General features: G+C 37.2%; 1 protein-coding gene across 1 annotated transcript in view; it reads right to left on the bottom strand.

Moving 5' to 3' along the window:
* ZBBX (zinc finger B-box domain containing) overlaps positions 1-13,317 on the bottom strand; it is a 112,008-nt gene extending 98,691 nt beyond the window's left edge. Inside the window, exons 1-3 of the mRNA XM_052647281.1 lie at positions 13,250-13,317; positions 8,003-8,116; positions 4,539-4,629 (exon numbers count right to left, since the gene is read on the bottom strand). Coding sequence (XP_052503241.1) covers positions 4,539-4,629; positions 8,003-8,116; positions 13,250-13,317 — 273 coding nt within the window. The remainder of the gene's footprint in view (positions 1-4,538; positions 4,630-8,002; positions 8,117-13,249) is intronic.
* Positions 13,318-18,134: the final 4,817 nt, after the last annotated feature.

Raw genomic sequence — 18,134 nt, 5'->3', positions numbered from 1 at the left:
AAAAGTTCACAGTAACTGGACACACCTTTCTCACACACAACCTTCTCCACAGGACTCTCCAGAGGGACTAGCTACATTTCTATTCCCTTGCTCTCACCCAGAGAGAAGGAAAATGTTCTCTCTGTTTGCTCCTCAGTGCTGCTTCCAGAACACTGTTCTGCTCTCATCATTCAGCCAAGTTGCCTCTACTGAAGTTCCCACCATCCACTCACTGCCTTCACCAGTACCCTGAATCCTCTTCCACCTGAACCTCAGCAGTCTGCTCAGTATTTCTCTCCATCACTTCTCTCAGGTGATGGTCTTGGAGACTCAATGCCTGTGTTCACCTGACATCCTGATGCTGAAAACCCTCCTACACACTGACTGCTGTGCATATCTAAAGTGCCTCTTCAGCCCCCTGACCATTATGACCAGACCTTGGACCTAAGCAGCAAGCTGAATGGCCACACCTTCAAAATCCCAAACTCAGAGTTTCTCTGAGTGCTAACCACAATCTCCTTACCTCCTTCCTTTTAGACATCCCATAACTACCTATCACTGAGATGAAATAATAGCAACTGAAAGTGTTAGTTGCTCAGTTGTATACAACTCTTTGTGACACCTTAGACTGTGTAGCCTGTCAGGTTCCTCTGTCCATGAAATTCTCTAGGCAAGAATACTGGAGTAGGTTGCCATTCACTTCTCCAGGGGATCTTCCTGACCCAGGGATTGAACCTGGATCTCCCACACAAGTGGCAGATTCTTAACTATGTTAGCCACCAGGGAAGCCCCATTAGTTACTGGGTCCTCTACAAATCCAGGCTAAACAAGCCTACTGGGCTCCTATGGCTCTTCAGCAACCTATTTGCTCATTTGCTACTAAACTTCAAATGTAATTCCCACAGTGGCAACTCCAGATCTTCTCCATTCCCAATAACTCAAATTCACCCCCATTTCCCTTCCTTAATATGAACAGTTGATCTTGCCTTCAAATTTACTAAGAAGGTTGAGGTTTTCCTATAAAAGATTTTTCTGCAGCTTTCTGCCTCACTGCCTGTCAAAAGTAACCTCTAAAAATGTACCATTACTGTAACCTGTTTTCCATCTTTCCTGTCTCAAGGAAACGTGCCTTCTTTCCCTTGGTCAAGCCCTCCTCAAGGAGCCACCTCTTCAAAACCCCAAGCAACTGGCACCTCTCTTATTTCATCTTCAGTGTTTCCTCCACTAGTCAACCTATCCCTCAGCTACAAAATGGCTCACATCGTCTCCCACATAATAAAGTATTTCCTTGAGCCTCTTAAATCCTTGACAGGTCGCCCTTTGCTCTCATGTTCACTGAAACTTTAGCCTTTACTCGTTGCCACCTGTCTTTCTTTTTCAACAACTTGAAATAAATTCTTACATCTGATGACAACCCAACCATCAAATCAAATGTATCATTTTTAAAAATTCTCATTCTCTGTAAATAACCATTTTAACATGATTTTCAGTTCATGTTACAATTGGTCTCATACATATTATCTCATGCACTGCTCGAAACTCTGTGCAGTAGTCAGCAAGTACTGTTATGCATGTTTACAAACATGGTAACATAAGACCAAGAAAGGTTACAGGTTAGATTTTTGTCTAAAAAGGTTACATTTTTGTCTAAAATCACAAAATTAATTAGATGAGTCAGGACTTTAATCTATATTGTCTAGCACAGGATTCTGTGACCTTGGTACCACTATTTTAGGCCAAATAATTCTCTGTTATGAGGGCTGCCCAACTCATTGTTTAATGTTCAGCAGTACTCCTGACTTGTAGCCATTACACACCATTAGTCAAAAATATCCCTCTCGGTGGTGATAGCAAAATATATGCCCCGACATTGCCAAGTGTCTCCTGGGGGACAAAACTGCCCCCAGCTGAAAAACATCCAAATAAAACTATACTCAACTTTTTTCATTACAAATACATCCGTCAAGGTTGACTTCTCTATTTTTTTCTAAAGATGTTCTCTTTGACTTTTATCTCGTTTGAAATTACATTATTTTGACTCTATTTCTCCCATTCTTTCTCTTCTCAGGCTCCTTTCACTAGAGGGCTGGCAAATTATCTTAGAACTAGCCTGAAAACCTGCATTCCAAACCTTGGCCCTGACCTTCGACATAAGCAAGTTATTCAACTTTTTTAGTGTTAAATGACTTCATCTGTGGAACTGTGAAAAAGAGCAACTGTCTCTTAAGAGTGATACAAGGACTCAAAGAGATAAAACAAGAAAAGCACAGTTGGTTCGTAAAAAAAACAGGTAATGAGCAAATATTAAAGTTTTCTTTGCCTCCATATTTTCTGAGCTTTATGCTTCATACCTGCCCTCTATCCTTCACACCTTTCTTCTCCTTTTTTATAAATTCTTAGGGGCCACAGTTACTCTCTCAGCTTCAGCCAGCACATTAGAGTGCAAACAAAACTCCAAGTCTTTGATATTTGTCACGAGTAGAACTTAAATATTCTTATAAAAAATAAAGCAAATGTGGATATGGTAGTTAACTCAATGGGGGAAATCCATTCACAATGTATATGTATATCAAACCATCATGTTGTACTCTTTAAATATAATTTTATTAGCCAACCATACTTCAATAGGTCTGGGTAAAGAAAGAGAGGGAAGAAGCCTAAATCTTAAACACCAGAAAATTTTCTCCAGCTCCATTATTTAGGCAATTTTCTCCAGCTCCATCTCCTAGGCAATTCATTCTGGAATATCACTTATATATTTTACTTCCTCCTTTCCTTTCTCATTGTGTTTGGTTCCATGTTTCCTTTATATTTCTTCTGCTACATTCTAATTCAAACTTTTCTCATCTGACCTTTTGATAGTCTTATAAGTAGTCCCTCTGTTTCTGTACCAGTGGCCTCAAAAGTAGCATACATGCATGCCTGAGGGAGCTCAGGAGAAGACCAAAGAGAGAAAAAGAAACATCTCTTCATATTTACATCATCCTTGATTAATTTCCATATTTTGTGTTACAATGCATATGACATATTAGTAAATTAGTATGCATATAAATAAATGATATCTACAAGCAAATAAAAAATTGTGGATAGAAAGTTCATTCTCAAAATGAATTCTTTATTGATATGGTACATGATCAAAAGAATGTGAATATCACTTGCTCTATACTCTACTTACAAAGTCCAAATGCACTGGATGTTGAGAAGATCAGCCAATACACATCATTACCTTAAACTTGGCTTCAAAACTCTTAGGGAATTCCATTCACCCAGTGAAAAAAGTCAAGACTCGGAGTCTGGTTTTCAGTCCTCCTCCCATCCTGTCCAATCTTCCTTTATCTCCCACCTTCTGTGCCTCCCCACCCTACCCCATGCTTTCACCCTCCTACTCAATTATGAGGTTTATGGGAACTGGCATTATGACTTATTCATCAATTTTCCTAACAAATATATCTAGCACACTCTCAAATATTTTAGAGGTAAACTATCATTTCCCAAGCATAAACGATTCATACACTAAATGGCAAAAATTACATAGTGACTTTTCCTATAGATATTTTCATATGTGCCTTGTCTTCTACATTACATAAGGATCTCCTTGAGAACAAGGACAATTCACTATGAGACAAAGAAGGAACTTATAAATGCTATTGAATAAATAAATCAATAATCACAAAGAGTCAGCACTTTTAATGTATTTACAACAACATCTAAAGCCTGGAACAATGTCTCAGAAAGATAATGAAAAATGCAAAGTGGATTATAAAACTTTTAACTCAAAAATTAAAGTCACATATCTCTGTAAGAGAAAAACAGTAAAGAATAAAATGCCTTTCCAAAGCCAAAAAGGCTAGAAGTGCCGAATAAGATATCTGTAGATGCCAACTGGTCCAATGAAAGTTTAATGATAGGTATATAAAAAGGAAAAAGCTATATAAGTTAAAACTTACAAAGTCACGGATCTTGTACTAAAGAATACAGAAGCAAAACAGTTTTCATTACATAAGGATACTCCTTGGCTTTTAACCTTAAATATAACGTAATGTCATTTTTAAAATACACAGTAAAGATAAAGAAATTCTATAGCTGGGAAATTTTAAAGCAGTTTTCCCTCGGGTATCTTCACACAGGGAATCAGCAACTTAAGAATAATTATTATTCAAGCAGAACATGAACATATTGAATAAATGTGATACAATAAAAAGGCAGAAAAAGTCTGTCACTTGTTATATCAAATAACCTCACTTTCACTTTAATACAGAACTATGTAGTTCTACTTCCCAAACTTGAAAACCAGAACTGAACTGAAAGGAGAAACTGAATTTAGAAAAATTCAACTGAAGGTGAATTTTTAAAATTCAACATGCAGATGAAAAACAAAAACATATCTGAACAGTGAAAGTTGCATATTAGCTCATAAAATTTAATCAAAATCCAATAATATGCAAAGCTTTTAAAAATAAGAATTGTTGGTTCTTAAGTATGGAAGGGAAGGCAAATTCTGAAAAAATAATTTATATATTCTTAGCAAACTGCTTGAGAATCAAATAGTGTTCTCTTACCTTAATAACATTTCCTTTATTTTGTGACATTGTGTATGATTGATTACCCAATTTGCCCACTTGTCCAGATTTCCAATGATATCCACTTGACCTTCAATATATATCAATGGAAGACAAAATGTAATTACTAAATACATTTCTCCTTTTAATGAAAATAAATATATTTTCCCTGTTTCAGGAAATGGAAATTCAGTTGTTAACATGTAACAGACCACCATAAAATGAAAATGAAATATCAATAATGCCACAATAGCCTCAGTAATTCTAAAATATAACTCTACTATATTTGGAAGTTTTGAAAAGAAATGAATAAAAGTGAAATGTCCAAACACAGATGAAGAATTTCATTTTTAAAGACATTTACAATGACTAAAGATAGTTTTACTGATTTATAAGAAATTTTAAAGATTGCCATGTAGTTTTAAAAGCTAAGTGTTCACAAATGTAAAGAGAAAAAGGAAGCAAAGCAATATGCCCCCAAATTCAGCAGATCGACTATGTGATGAATGCCTTATTAAGACTTCAAATTAGTTCCCACAGTGAAAGGTAACAGAGATTGCTAAGAAGGCAAAAGGTTTCATTTTATAGTTTCAAAGCACTTTCATTTGAGCCTCACAAAATCCTCTGAAGTCAACAGAGCAGGTAGCCCAAGTCCCATTTTAAACAATAATGAGAAAAAAAGTTGCCCAAGGTCACAGAGATAATAAATAATAAAACCAAGACTGGAAAACCAAACTTCCATCTTCCTGACCAGTGAGTGGCAGGTTCTCATTTGGGCTATGACATTTACTATCTATGTGACCTTAGAAAAGCATTTTAGTATTCTGAAAACTCAGCCAAGCTTTAGAACACTTTTGAAAACATCTAGAAAAGGTTCCTCCACTAATGGAAACTTACTCCTGGGAGCTAATTTCAGGAACTCCATTTTACAGATATATTCGCGGTCCGCTGAGGAGCCCAAACAATGTCCAAAGCAATGAAGTTTACAAAAAAATAAAAAGAAAACAAAAACCCAAAAATAACAATAAAAATGAGAGAACTGGCCGTTGGATCATTAGGATAAGAACACCAAGACACACAATAAACTTTGTCACCTGGGATGATGTACCTCATTGAAATATCTTTGATTAAACCAATGCTCTCCAATATAAAATTAGTTTTTCTTAAAAAAAAAAAAAAAAAAAAGCCAGTGCTCTGCTTATTAGATGTGTGTATATCATGAAGGCTTCCAGGTGGCACTAGTGGTAAAGAACCTGCCTGCCAATGCAAGAGACATAAGAGGCGTTGCTTTGATACCTGGGTTGGAAAGATCCCCTGGAGGAGGGTATGACAACCCACTCCTGTATTCTTGCCTGGAGAATCCCCATGGACAGAGGAGCTTAGTGGGTGCTACAGTCCATAGAGTTGCAAAAAGTCAGACACAGCTCAAGCGACTTAGCTCTGTCATAAACATTTTTGCAAAGACTTATTCTCTAAAGATAAATACTACTGAAACTATAATAAACTTCTGAATTTTCTTTAATAGTTCAGAAGGTCCTTCACAGATATTTGATGATCATCACCTGAGTACTAAACAAAGCAAATTGAATACACAGGGTCTGGCTACCAGACTTTTAACAACACCAAAAGTATATGAATGCACCCTCATTTTCCACAGGAAAAAAGTTAGACACTTTCACAGTCTATTGGAAAGAAAAGTTCTCCAGTATCCACCAAAAGGTAAGCTGCCATATACTCTGATCTAAAATTACAAGTGTAGGAATTTATCCCATAGATACTTTTACATGTATAAGCAAAAATATATGCAGAAGCATATTCATGACAGCATATATAATCACAAAATACTAAAAATTTAATAAAGATCTGAAAAATAAGTGCTATTGTATCCACACAAAGAAATATTATGCACTAATTAAAACAATGAGATCACCGTGTGCTGATGTGGCAAGAGTGGCAAAAATAGCAAGGAGAAAAGTAGCATGTGAATCCATTCACATAGTTTTATAGATGACCTCACTTGTAAAAGTGTAACAGACATGTCAAATACAAACCTACACACATACATACACATACACACACACACACACACACATATATACAGGCTTGTACAAAGATATTTGTGGGGACAAACATTTTAATTGTTAAAAGAGGTACTGCAAAATGGGCTGGGGGTCAGCCTGGAGAGAAGAGATCATTTCCATTATATAACTATCAGTTATACTTGATTTTAATTATATTTATTATTCTTACAACACAGCAAAATTCTCCATAAAGTTAGTATAAGTATGCAAGCATAATTATTAGAGAGTTCTCACTAATAAAATTTCAGCTAAAGCATATTTGCTAACAATATTTCAAACATACTTGAGGGTCTGAAAACTCTTATCTGTGTGCACGTAAATCCCTATCCCCAAAGTCTTTTAATACATAAAAATATGCTGCTCATAAACCGGCAGTCACCTGTTGATGACACTTTTATGGGAGCAAAGAGAAACTCTGCACTGCTGTTCTCAATATGTGGGTGCTCAGTCATTCAGTTGTTCCCAACTCTTTGTGGCCCCATGGACTGTAGCCTGCCCACCAGGCTACTCTGTCCATGGAATTTTCTAAGAAAGAATACTGGAGCAGGTTGCCATTTCCTACTCCAGGGGATCTTCCCAACCCAGGGGTCAAACCTACGTCTTTTATGTCTCCTGCATTGGCAGACAGATTCTTTGAGCCATCTGGGAAGCCCCAACATTCCAAACTATAACTGGTTAAGAAGAGTACTGTAAAAAGAGAAATAAGAAAGTGTGGGCTTCCTAGGCGGCATTCGTGGTAAAGAAAACTCCTGTCAATGCAGGAGACATGAAAGAGGTGGGTTTGATCCCTTGGTCAGAAAGGTCCCTGGAGGAAGGCATGGCAAACCCACTCCAGCATTCTTGCCTGGAGAATCCTACGGACAGAGGAGCCTGATGGGCTATAGTCCATAGAGTTGCAAAGAGTCAGACACAACTGAAGCGACTTAGCAGACACGTGTCCAAGACCAAATAAGGTTTGGAGGAAGGGAACACAATTAGAAAAATGAGGGGCAAATTAATATTGCTTGTTCATCAGTAAAATCCAAAAAGGATTCATTCAGGACAGATCATCACTGGAAGGAAAAAAAAAGTGAACATGTTAGTCGCTCAGTCATGTTTGACTCTTTGCTACCCCAGGGACTGTAGCTTGCCAGGCTCCTCTCCATGGAATTCTCCAGGCAAGAATACTGGAGTTGGTTGCCATTCCCCTCTCCAGGGGATCTTCCTGACCCAGGGATCGAAACCGGCTTTCCTGCATTACAGGTAGATTCTTTACTGTCTGAGTCACCAGTGAAGAATTGGAAGTTCCTGACATAAACATAAAACAGTTCTTGACAGAAGGACCTCAGCTTATAGTAAGGAAATCAGTTTATTTATCTAAAATTCTTTAAAAATGTCACCCACCTTCGTTCTTCCTTTTCTTTGTTCTTTGTTGATTGGAACTCTTGTAGTTTCTTTTCCATCTCTTGGTTCTCCAGCTCTAGTTGTACTTTCTCCATTCTCAATTCTTGAGCATTTCTGAACAAGATTTAAGTGCAGATGATTTAAATGTAAAATTCCATTTGAGGTAAACAAACAAACCCTTCCCAAAAAAGAAAAAAGGCAAAATAATTTTATAGTCCTATTTTTCCTTAATTAAAAAAATTAATTAAAATTAGGAGTAATAAATATATGATAGCATATTTTAACTATTTCCTTTTTTGTCTTTGAAATACAGTTTCTAAAGCTAGCATTTGCCATCAATTAATATTCTCCTCAAGCAAGGTATAACTTCAGACTTTGGACTTTTATTTTTCATATTACATTGCTAGAAGTTTCACATCACATATTCACTTTATGCATGAGCTATGTCTTTATATATGCACAAATACCCATGACACATAAATAGAAAATAAATTGAAAATCATTTTCTAATTTTCATACTGCCTTCAAAGGATTCAAGTAGTTTGAATCACAGTGTTTAAAATAACTATTCTGTATAAGCAGAATACATATTTTTGCTAAATAAATCATCTTGGAAAACTTCAATAAATTTCTACCTTTATGCCATGTATGTACAATACAAAAGAAAGAAAGAGAGAAGAGCTTGCTTGAGAGAAAGAGAGAAGAGCCTATTAGAATAAAAGCACCTGTTAAGAGTTTTGGTTGATAAGCCATCAAAGGGATAAATGGAAACTGAGGCAAGCACCACTGACTGTTTCCACAAAGGAAAGCAACAAAAAGAAAACTTCCTGAGGATAGAGCAGAGCCTTCTAACAGATTCCTGTACAAAAGATTCTGTAATACTGTCTTAATCTCATCAGGCTTTTGACAGCTTGATTTCCTTTGTCTTACAACTCTGGTCCCTTGTCAGCATTAGTCACTCACTCTCTCTGTTTTTTAGAAGTAAACCAACCTAGTTCTCTAGCTTTCATTATCCATCATGAGTTTAAATCTCTTCATTATTTCATTGGTGCTTTACTATAATTAAGCAATGTGGGCTACTTGGATATGTGTGCTATGGCAAGGAACCAAAATAAAAATAAAGAAGATAAGAAAGGGAAATAATTCAGAGGTAGCGAGCAGTCACCAAAGAGCAAGTGAGTCAAAGATATGACCCCAAGTCCAGGGAGATAAATGGAAAGTAAGAGGAGGCAAAAGCTATACAGAGGGTTCAGAGAAGTGGATGAAGAAACTGAGAAAGAGAGGCATTATTTTCATTATATTTGTTCCACAAGGAGTAACTCAGCCCTAACTACAAACAAGCACTTGTAAGTGACAGGATGTGGGACCCAATGGAGCTTCCATTATAGAAAGGAACACAGACAAGCATGACGGTAACTGAAGTATAGTGTAACGGTGCTTTCATTGAAAAAGTACAGGGAGATACCTGAGCATGTAAGGGCACATTCCTAGCCCCTGGGGGGATCGGAACTGCTCCTGAAGGGAGTGAAGACTAAGCTGAGCCCTAAGGGATGAAAGGACCTAGCCGGTCAAAGGGAGGTGGTGAGAGCAGTATTCCAGGAAGAAAGAAAAGTGCAGGCACAAATAGAAAAGAGTGGTATGGGTCCAGGAACTAGGAGTTCCACATCCCCAGACATTAAGCAAATGAAGGGGAAAGTGACAAGAAATGGAACTGCTAAGGTGGACAGTGGCCGCATCATGAGGAGCTGTGGCTGTGATGAGAAACTGGGATTTGTACTCCATGAGCAGTAAGAATCTTTAAAAAGTTTTAAGAGAATTGAGGATTGATCAGACTTGCATTTAAGAACCATCACTCTGGCTGTATAATGGAACATTAATTAGAGGGTGCAAAGCTGAGAGTAAGGAAGTCAGTTAGGAGACTATTTCCATAAACCTAATATTGTGCTGCTCTGACTAGATGGAGACAGTGGGGACAAAAATGGCAACATTCGAGAACTATAAGGAAACAAAATTAACTGGACTTAAAGATTGATCAGGGAAGGGAAAAGGAAGGAACCTGAGCTAATCCTAGGAGCTGTTTCCTGATAGAGGTCACTCTGGGGTGGGCTGTGGGCACAGTTCAGAATTAACTGGCCCAACGTCTCAGTGGCTTACAACACTTTCTACATGGCCTCCAGAGGAAGAGTTCAAAAGCACAAATGTGACTGTGTCACTTATTTGCTTACAAAATTTTAATGTTTTGGAAGTTCTCACTGTGGTTAAAAAAAGGAACTGGCCTCCTGACCAAGTGGTCATATTGATTCTGTGGGATTCTGTGGGTCTGGAACAAGATAGAAGATTCCTCCTGGAGACAGCAGACCCAGAAGGGCAGCTGAAGTTGATCCTACAGAGACCATGTCAACGCAGCAAATCTGAGAGGCAGAAACAAGCCACTAAAACTGTGTGGAGGCTGGGAAACAGAGAGAGGAGTTGGAGAACTCTAACATGTCAGACAACATTAAGACACTTCTGAAGACAATGTCAAACAAACAAACAAAAAAAAACTTGGAACAAGAAAAGGGCAAGAAAAGAAACTCCAGAGCAATGACCTTAGAATGGGGGATCCAAGCCTAGTCTCTATAGGTTGTGAATCATGGGTAAACCTAGGAGACATACAGGCCAGGGAACAGGGACGCCCCCTCATCTCCAAGACAAATCCAAAACTCCTTAGTGTGGCATACAAGTTAATTTATTAACTAGGCGACTTGCAATTCTCTCCAATTTTGTTCTATACATCTTAGCGAACTGGCTATGCCTGAAAGACCCCAGACTACGTGTCTGTGTGCCTTTGCACACATTTCACCCAGTAACCACCCAAGTAACTGCATCTTTCAGGCAAAATTTGAAGACCTCCTCACCTCTGCCCTAGCAGTTTGGGCTATGTTCTCATAATTGCCTGTGTTTTAATATCACACCACATTTCACATGACTTTGAAGATACAATTTTATATATTCACCTCCTCCACAAGCTACCTGAGGGCAAAGACTGTGACTTCCTCCTTTCGTATCTGTCATTCCTTAGCACAGTGTGTAGAATATATGTACTTAACAAATGCTGAATGAATGTTTAAAGGTAAATACACACAGACTTAAAACAGATCGCCAAAATGCATGGCCCATTTCTTTTGCATTAAAAAAAGGAAAATTGGCAATACTAGCAATTAGATAGCTCCATTCCCTACCAAAAGCTAATAAACCTAATAACGATAATGCCATATAACATCTTGCAGTTGACACAACGCTTTTACACACAATATCTCAAAGGTGAAGTGAGAGTTAGAAAAGCTCTAAAGACACGAAGTAACCACAGTACTATTGATCTGGATCAAGGAACTCAGAAACTAAAATTAAAAAATCAATACTCCGCCCATAGCCCATGCTGGCTGGTCCTGAATAATATTTGAGAGGAAGGCCTTGGAAATTTCCAGTGACTCTAGATAACCTCAAAGGGGAAGAGTACATTGAACCCTTTGGTACCCCTACAAGTCCTGAAATTCCCACAATACCCAGAATTGCTTGGTTCAGGCTGAATGCATCTTCCAGTCAATTTAGGACAGAAGGTACCCTTCCTAGGAGAACTGATTCAACATAATGTCCTTTAACATTGCAAAGTGCAAAGGTAGTCATTGATATACTTTTTTATATTTTTTTTAAATGTCTTTCTTTTTTTAATATAAATTTATTTATTTTAATTGAAGGTTAATTACTTTACAATATTGTATTGGTTTTGCCATACATCAACATGAATCCACCACAGATATACACGTGTTCCCCATCCTGAACCCCCCTCCCTCCTCCCTCCCCGTACCATCCCTCTGGGTCATCCCAGTGCACCAGCCCCCAGCATCCAGTATCGCATTGAACCTGGACTGGCGATTCGTTTCATATATGATATTGTACATGTTTCAATGCCATTCTCCCAAGTCATCCCACCCTCTCCCTCTCCCACAGAGTCCAAAAGACTGTTCTATACATCTGTGTCTCTTTTGCTGTCTTGCATACATGGTTATTGTTACCATCTTTCTAAATCCCATATATATGCATTAGTATACTGTATTGGTGTTTTTCTTTCTGGCTTACTTCACTCTGTATAATAGGCTCCAGTTTCATCCACCTCATTAGAACTTTTTAATGAGAGGATAATTGCTTTACAATGTTATGTTGGTTTCTGCCATATATCAGCATGAATCAGCCATTGGTATACACACTGAGAGAGTAGCACTGAAATAGATACATTACATTACCTGACCTGCCTCTTGAGAAACCTGTATGCAGATCAGCAAGCAACAGTTAGAACTGGACATGGAACAACAGACTGGTTCCAAATAGGAAAAGGAGTACTCCAAGGCTGTATATTGTCACCCTGCTTATTTAACTTCTATGCAGAGTACATCATGAGAAACACTGGGCTGGAAGAAGCACAAGCTGGAATCAAGATTGCTGGGAGAAATATCAATAACCTCAGATATGCAGATGACACCACCCTTATGGCAGAAAGTGAGGAGGAACTAAAAAGCCTCTTGATCAAAGTGAAAGAGGAGAGTGAAAACATTGGCTTAAAGCTCAACATTCAGAAAATGAAGATCATGGCATCCGGTCCCATCACTTCATGGGAAATAGATGAGAAAACAGTGGAAACAGTATCAGACTTTATTTTGGGGGGATCCGAAATCACTGCAGATGGTGACTGCAGCCATGAAATTAAAAGATGCTTACTCCTTAGAAGGAAAGTTATGATCACCCTAGATAGCATGTTCAAAAGCAGAGACATTACTTTGCCAACAAAGATCCGTCTAGTCAAGGCTCAGTGTAGTTAGTGATTTCTTTTCCCTGTTTAAAGGTTTCTCACCTTGACAGTCTCTCTCAAATTCAACTTCTTTCAGTTCTTCAGGGTGATTCTTTTATAATTTTGAATAAGTGTTAGTAAAATTAGTAACTGTCTGTTAAATTGCTTCAATAGTTGATGATCCCAATTCGCATAGATTCTTGTGACATAAATATTTTTAGTCCTCATTTTAAACCATGATAGATTTATAATATTTCAAACCTACTCTCTTATAAAAATAGAACAATGTGAAGAAAATGAAGATGAGAATTGACAAATTTTAACTTCAACTCTAACAGTTTCACATCAAAAGTATTTAAATTATAATATATAGAAACTTTAGCAACTGCTTCTACTTAAGTAATAAACATATATGTACTTACTTATATTTTAGCTTTACAGAATTTCCAGGTTTTCCCCGTGGAAGAACCACAAAATCTTTGGTGTTCATGATTTTCTTAGTATTACCTAAAGATTATTGTGATTTTTGAAAACTTCTGAAAAAGTAATAAAGGCAAAAGAATTACTTCAGAGGTAAAACGATTACATTACAAATTTGAAACTACATATAATTCAGGAAAACTTTTAAACCAGAAATAATTTTGAGAGAAGAGGTCAAATCAAAGGTTAAGCAACAAGAAATTATTATATATGCTAAATATAAGTTATACAAATATTTACATACTAATATAGCTATAGCTATAACATATCTGATGGAACAAAAATTTTACCAAAAATTACAAAGCACAAGACTGTGGAAACATTCAACTGAAAGTGAAGAATAAATTCATTAAAACAAAAAAGAGCACATATTCTGACTCTTTCTATGATTAAGATTACAAAAATATACATATCAGATATTTGTTCCCAGCCAAAAATAAAATCCAGAGCTAAATATAGTGAAAAGAACCTTAGAAACACAATTCAAGATCAAAAACTTTGTGTGTGTGTATATATATATATATATATGAGATAATGTAAAATAAGAATTAAGGTATGCAGTAATTACCCTAAGGCAGTCTAATAATCTCATTTATCAAAAAACTGTAACAATACTCTGCCTACAATCAGAAATTAGCATATTTAGAAAGAATTTTTCAACAAGAAATGAAACAAAAAAAGATTTTTTGCCTAACTCCAAGTTAACCAGAAAATTAAATTATTCAGAACACCCTATTTCCTGAGTATCCTAGTTATTCGGGGTTCTAGAATCATTTACTCTGTAACGCTGAATTACTGAATCGCATGCACAACTACTGAGCTTCCGTGGTGGCTCAGTTGGTAAAGAATCCGCCCACAATGTGGGAGACCTGGGTTCAATTCCCGGGTTGGGAAGATCCCTTGGAAGAGGGCATGGCAATCCACTCCACTATTCTTGCCTGGAGAATCCCCAAGGACAGAGGCACCTGGCAGGCTGCAGTCCATGGGGTCACAAAAGAGTTGGACACAACTGAGCAACTAAGCACAGAATATGCACAATTATTAGATTTTTACATGAATAAAAACTTTCAAAGTTCAGACACTCTTAAATATAAGAGGCAATATCATAGAGTCCATAGTATAAATGCTTAAACTATCTGATACCATCATTTTATATATGTGCTCATAACCCCTACAAATATTTATTCAGGCTCTATTATACGCACAGCACTAAACTGAGAGATATGAAGGACTCAAGGAGAAGATCTGCTTTCTGGCTCACATAGTGTAGAGTCAAACAGGGCACAAAAGATCTATATATAAACACCATAAAACAAGGTAGGAATTACAAAAGGCTATGAAATGTACAGATATAAGAAGGGAGCCAAAGCAGAGATCAAGCTGGCTAGCATTTAACCTGGGGCTTTAATGTGAAAGGAGGCTAATATATGCACATGTGGATTGGATGAACTTTGCTCACTGCGGGGGGGAAAGCAGCTCTTGAATGCAGAGGGGAAAGTAGGTGGTAAATTTGGAAACATAGGCTGAGGCCCAATATGGGTGACTTAAGTGCCTAGTTAAAGCATTTGGAATGCAGAATACAGAATGTAGCTAATGAGAGTCCCTGATAAAACTTTTTTTTTTTTTAACCTTCTATTTTGCACTGAAGTATAGTGGATTAACGAACAATGTTGTGACACTCTCAGGTGAACAGCGAAGGGACCGAGCCACATATATACGTGTAACCATTCTCCCCCAAACTCCATCCCATCCAGGCCACCACACAGCATTGAACAGAGCTCCATGTGCTATACAGTAGGTCCTTGTTGGTTATCCATTTTAAACACAGCAGTGTGTATATATCCACCTCAAACTCCCCAACTATCCCTTTCTCCCATCCGTTCTCCACCCCTGAAACCATAAGTTAGTTCTTCAAGTCTGTAGGTCTCTTTCTGTTTTGTAAGTAAGTTCATTTGTATCACTTCTTTTTAGATTCCACGTATAAAGGATGTTATATGATATTTCTCCTTCTTTGTCTGACTTACTTAATTCAGTGTGAAAATTTTATAAGGAAGAACAGGAAATAAATCTGGAAGCTTTGCTCAAAGACTCAGGAGAGACGGCATCAGAGTAGCAGTGAGTGAAGTGAAAGTCGCTCAGTCATGTCTGACTCTTTGTGACCCCGTGGACTATACAGTCCATGGAATTTCCCAAGCCAGAATACTGGAGTGGGTAGCCTTTCCCTTCTCGAGGGGATCTTCCCAACCCTGAGTAAATAGAGTATCAAGTGTAATAAAATAGGAGTAATCAAATGTAAATCTATTGTAACGTTAAAGTCCACACAATCGAATGAATCAAATCTCTGGGGGATTATTTTATAATTTCAATGATGCAACCACTGATCAAAACATTTTTGGAATGTCTGTTTTGAGACTGTCTGCTGAGTTCACAAACAAACAAATCTACTTTGCTATTCCTCCTTCAAAACTAAAAATGATACTGTCCAGCAGGAGCAACTATTCTGTTCACTCAAATCTAGTTTCAAATTACTCTGCCTCCAGAAATCAAATCGAGCCTGGAAGGGTAGATTTTTACTACTTTGGGAAAATTCTGAAGGAATTTATTCTTTGAAGAGAATTCCAAAATGGAATTATACAACATAATTTTACATTGTAAGTAATGTAATGCCTCTATCATAAGACTAGGTTTATTTGCGCCTTCAATCAACAGTAATTCAGCTGCTCCTTTCTGAGGCATATTGCGAGTCCTGAAGTCACAATGGTAAATAAGACATGGTTTCTTCCCTCAAAGAGCTCACAATCAAAGGGAAAAATCACACAAATAAAGACAATACCGTGGGACATTCTGAAAGGAGAAAGTACTAGGAGAGACATCAAACTCAGACTCATTTATCCACCACCCGATCCTGTATTTCAAAGCTGAAATCAGTGTCAAAGAGAACTAAAGAAATCACAGGAATGAAAAACCAAGTTTGGTTTGCTCCTATCCTTTCTGTGTAGGTAAAACTTTCGTCTCATTTCTATCAAACAGAGGCTACAAAAGATATCTTTTAAAAAATTCTAGAACATAGAGTAACATATTCTATATATCCTTTTTTGGTTTTTATCAGAAATCCAACTGCCAGATCCTCAATCTGCTGTCAGTAAGTTTTCCATGAAAAGTTCCATAATGTAATCATTATCATTACCATTAAAAAAAAGAATCCCCCAAATTAATATGTCTGATTAATTACAATAACTTAAATTGCCTTAGTTTCATTTATGCATTGATATATGCAATGCAATTTTATATGTGTATGCACATTAGGCATAAAGCTGAACGGATACATGAAGACAGAAATAAATGAAAGAAAAATCTGTAAATTTCATTAGGGTAAGATAATTCAGATTTAGAGCTCTGCTGATAATGTTACTTAACCAATAAATAGGCTTATTCAGTGGGCATTTCACTTCACTGAATGCAATTAGTAAGGCTTCTTCTCAATTAAAGGTTTTATCAAGTCACACACATGAGTCAATTTTCTCACATGAAGAAAAAAGGAAAAATATAATTGTGAGTCATGCTGTTCTGCCTATTTCCTTTCCTAAAACCAACAGAGAATTAGTTACCTTTCCTGGGACAACAAGGATATAACAACGCGAGCAGGAAGAATAGCAAAGCACAAAACTTTAGTCTCCTAACGGAACCAGGGAATACAGATAAACTATTATGCAAACCTCATAATTCCATATGTCCTTTGATCAATATTTTTTTCTTATAACTTAATAGCAAAATTTCAGTAGTTGCTTGGAAAGTTTTCTCGTTACCTGATTTATTAGACTGCATCATTTTTCTGTCCTCAACTTTGTTCTCCCCCAGATACATATATACAATATGACCCAGAATGGCTCATGTATTTTGTTTGTTTTTGTTTCTCTTTTTATTTATTTTTTAATTGGTAAAAAATCAATTTACAGTGTTGTGGTGATTTTGGTCATCCAACAATGCAAATTAATCATAATTATATGTATATGTCCCTTCCCTCCTGAGCCTCCCTTCCCTCTCCCCATTCTGCGCCTCTAGGTCATCACAGATCACCAGGCTGGGCTCCCTGTGTTATTCAGCACCTTCCCAGTATTTTACACATGATAGTGTATGCATCTCAATACTACTTTCTTAGTTCATCCCACCCTCACCTTCCCCTGTTGTGTCCACAAGTCTGTTCTCTGCTAGGTTCATCAGTACCATTTTTCTAGATTCCATATATATGTGTTATCGTATGATACTTGTTTTTCTGACTTCACTCTGTATAAGAGGCTCTAGGTTCATCTACCTCACTACATTGACTCAAATGCTTTCCTTTTTTATAGCTAACTTTCCATTGTATAAAAGCATCATCACTTCTTTATCCATTCATCTCTCATGGACATCTAGGTTGCTTCTATGTGCTGACTATTGTAAATATTGCTCCAGTGAACACTGGGGTACATGTGTCCTTTACAATTGTGGTTTTCTCAGGGTATATGCCCAGTAGAGGAATTCCTGGGTCATGGTAGATTTATTCCTAGTTTTTTATGGAATCTCCATACAGTTTTCCATAATGACTACATCAGTTTGCATTCCCACCAATAGACAGATGGCCAAAAAATACATGAAAAGATTATCAATATTGCTCATTATTCAGTTCAGTTCAGTTCAGTCCAGTTCAGTCGCTCAGTTGTATCCGACTCTTTATGATCCCATGAATCACAGCACACCAGGCTTCCCTGTCCATTACCAACTCCCAGAGTTCGCTCAAACTCATGTCCATCGAGTTGGTGATGCCATCCAGCAATCTCATCCGCTGTT

This window comes from Budorcas taxicolor, chromosome 1, assembly GCF_023091745.1.
Source record: "Budorcas taxicolor isolate Tak-1 chromosome 1, Takin1.1, whole genome shotgun sequence".
Classification (NCBI taxonomy): domain Eukaryota; kingdom Metazoa; phylum Chordata; class Mammalia; order Artiodactyla; family Bovidae; genus Budorcas; species Budorcas taxicolor.
The sequence above is the reverse complement of the archived record's forward strand: the minus strand, read 5'-3'. Positions and strand labels throughout refer to the sequence as shown.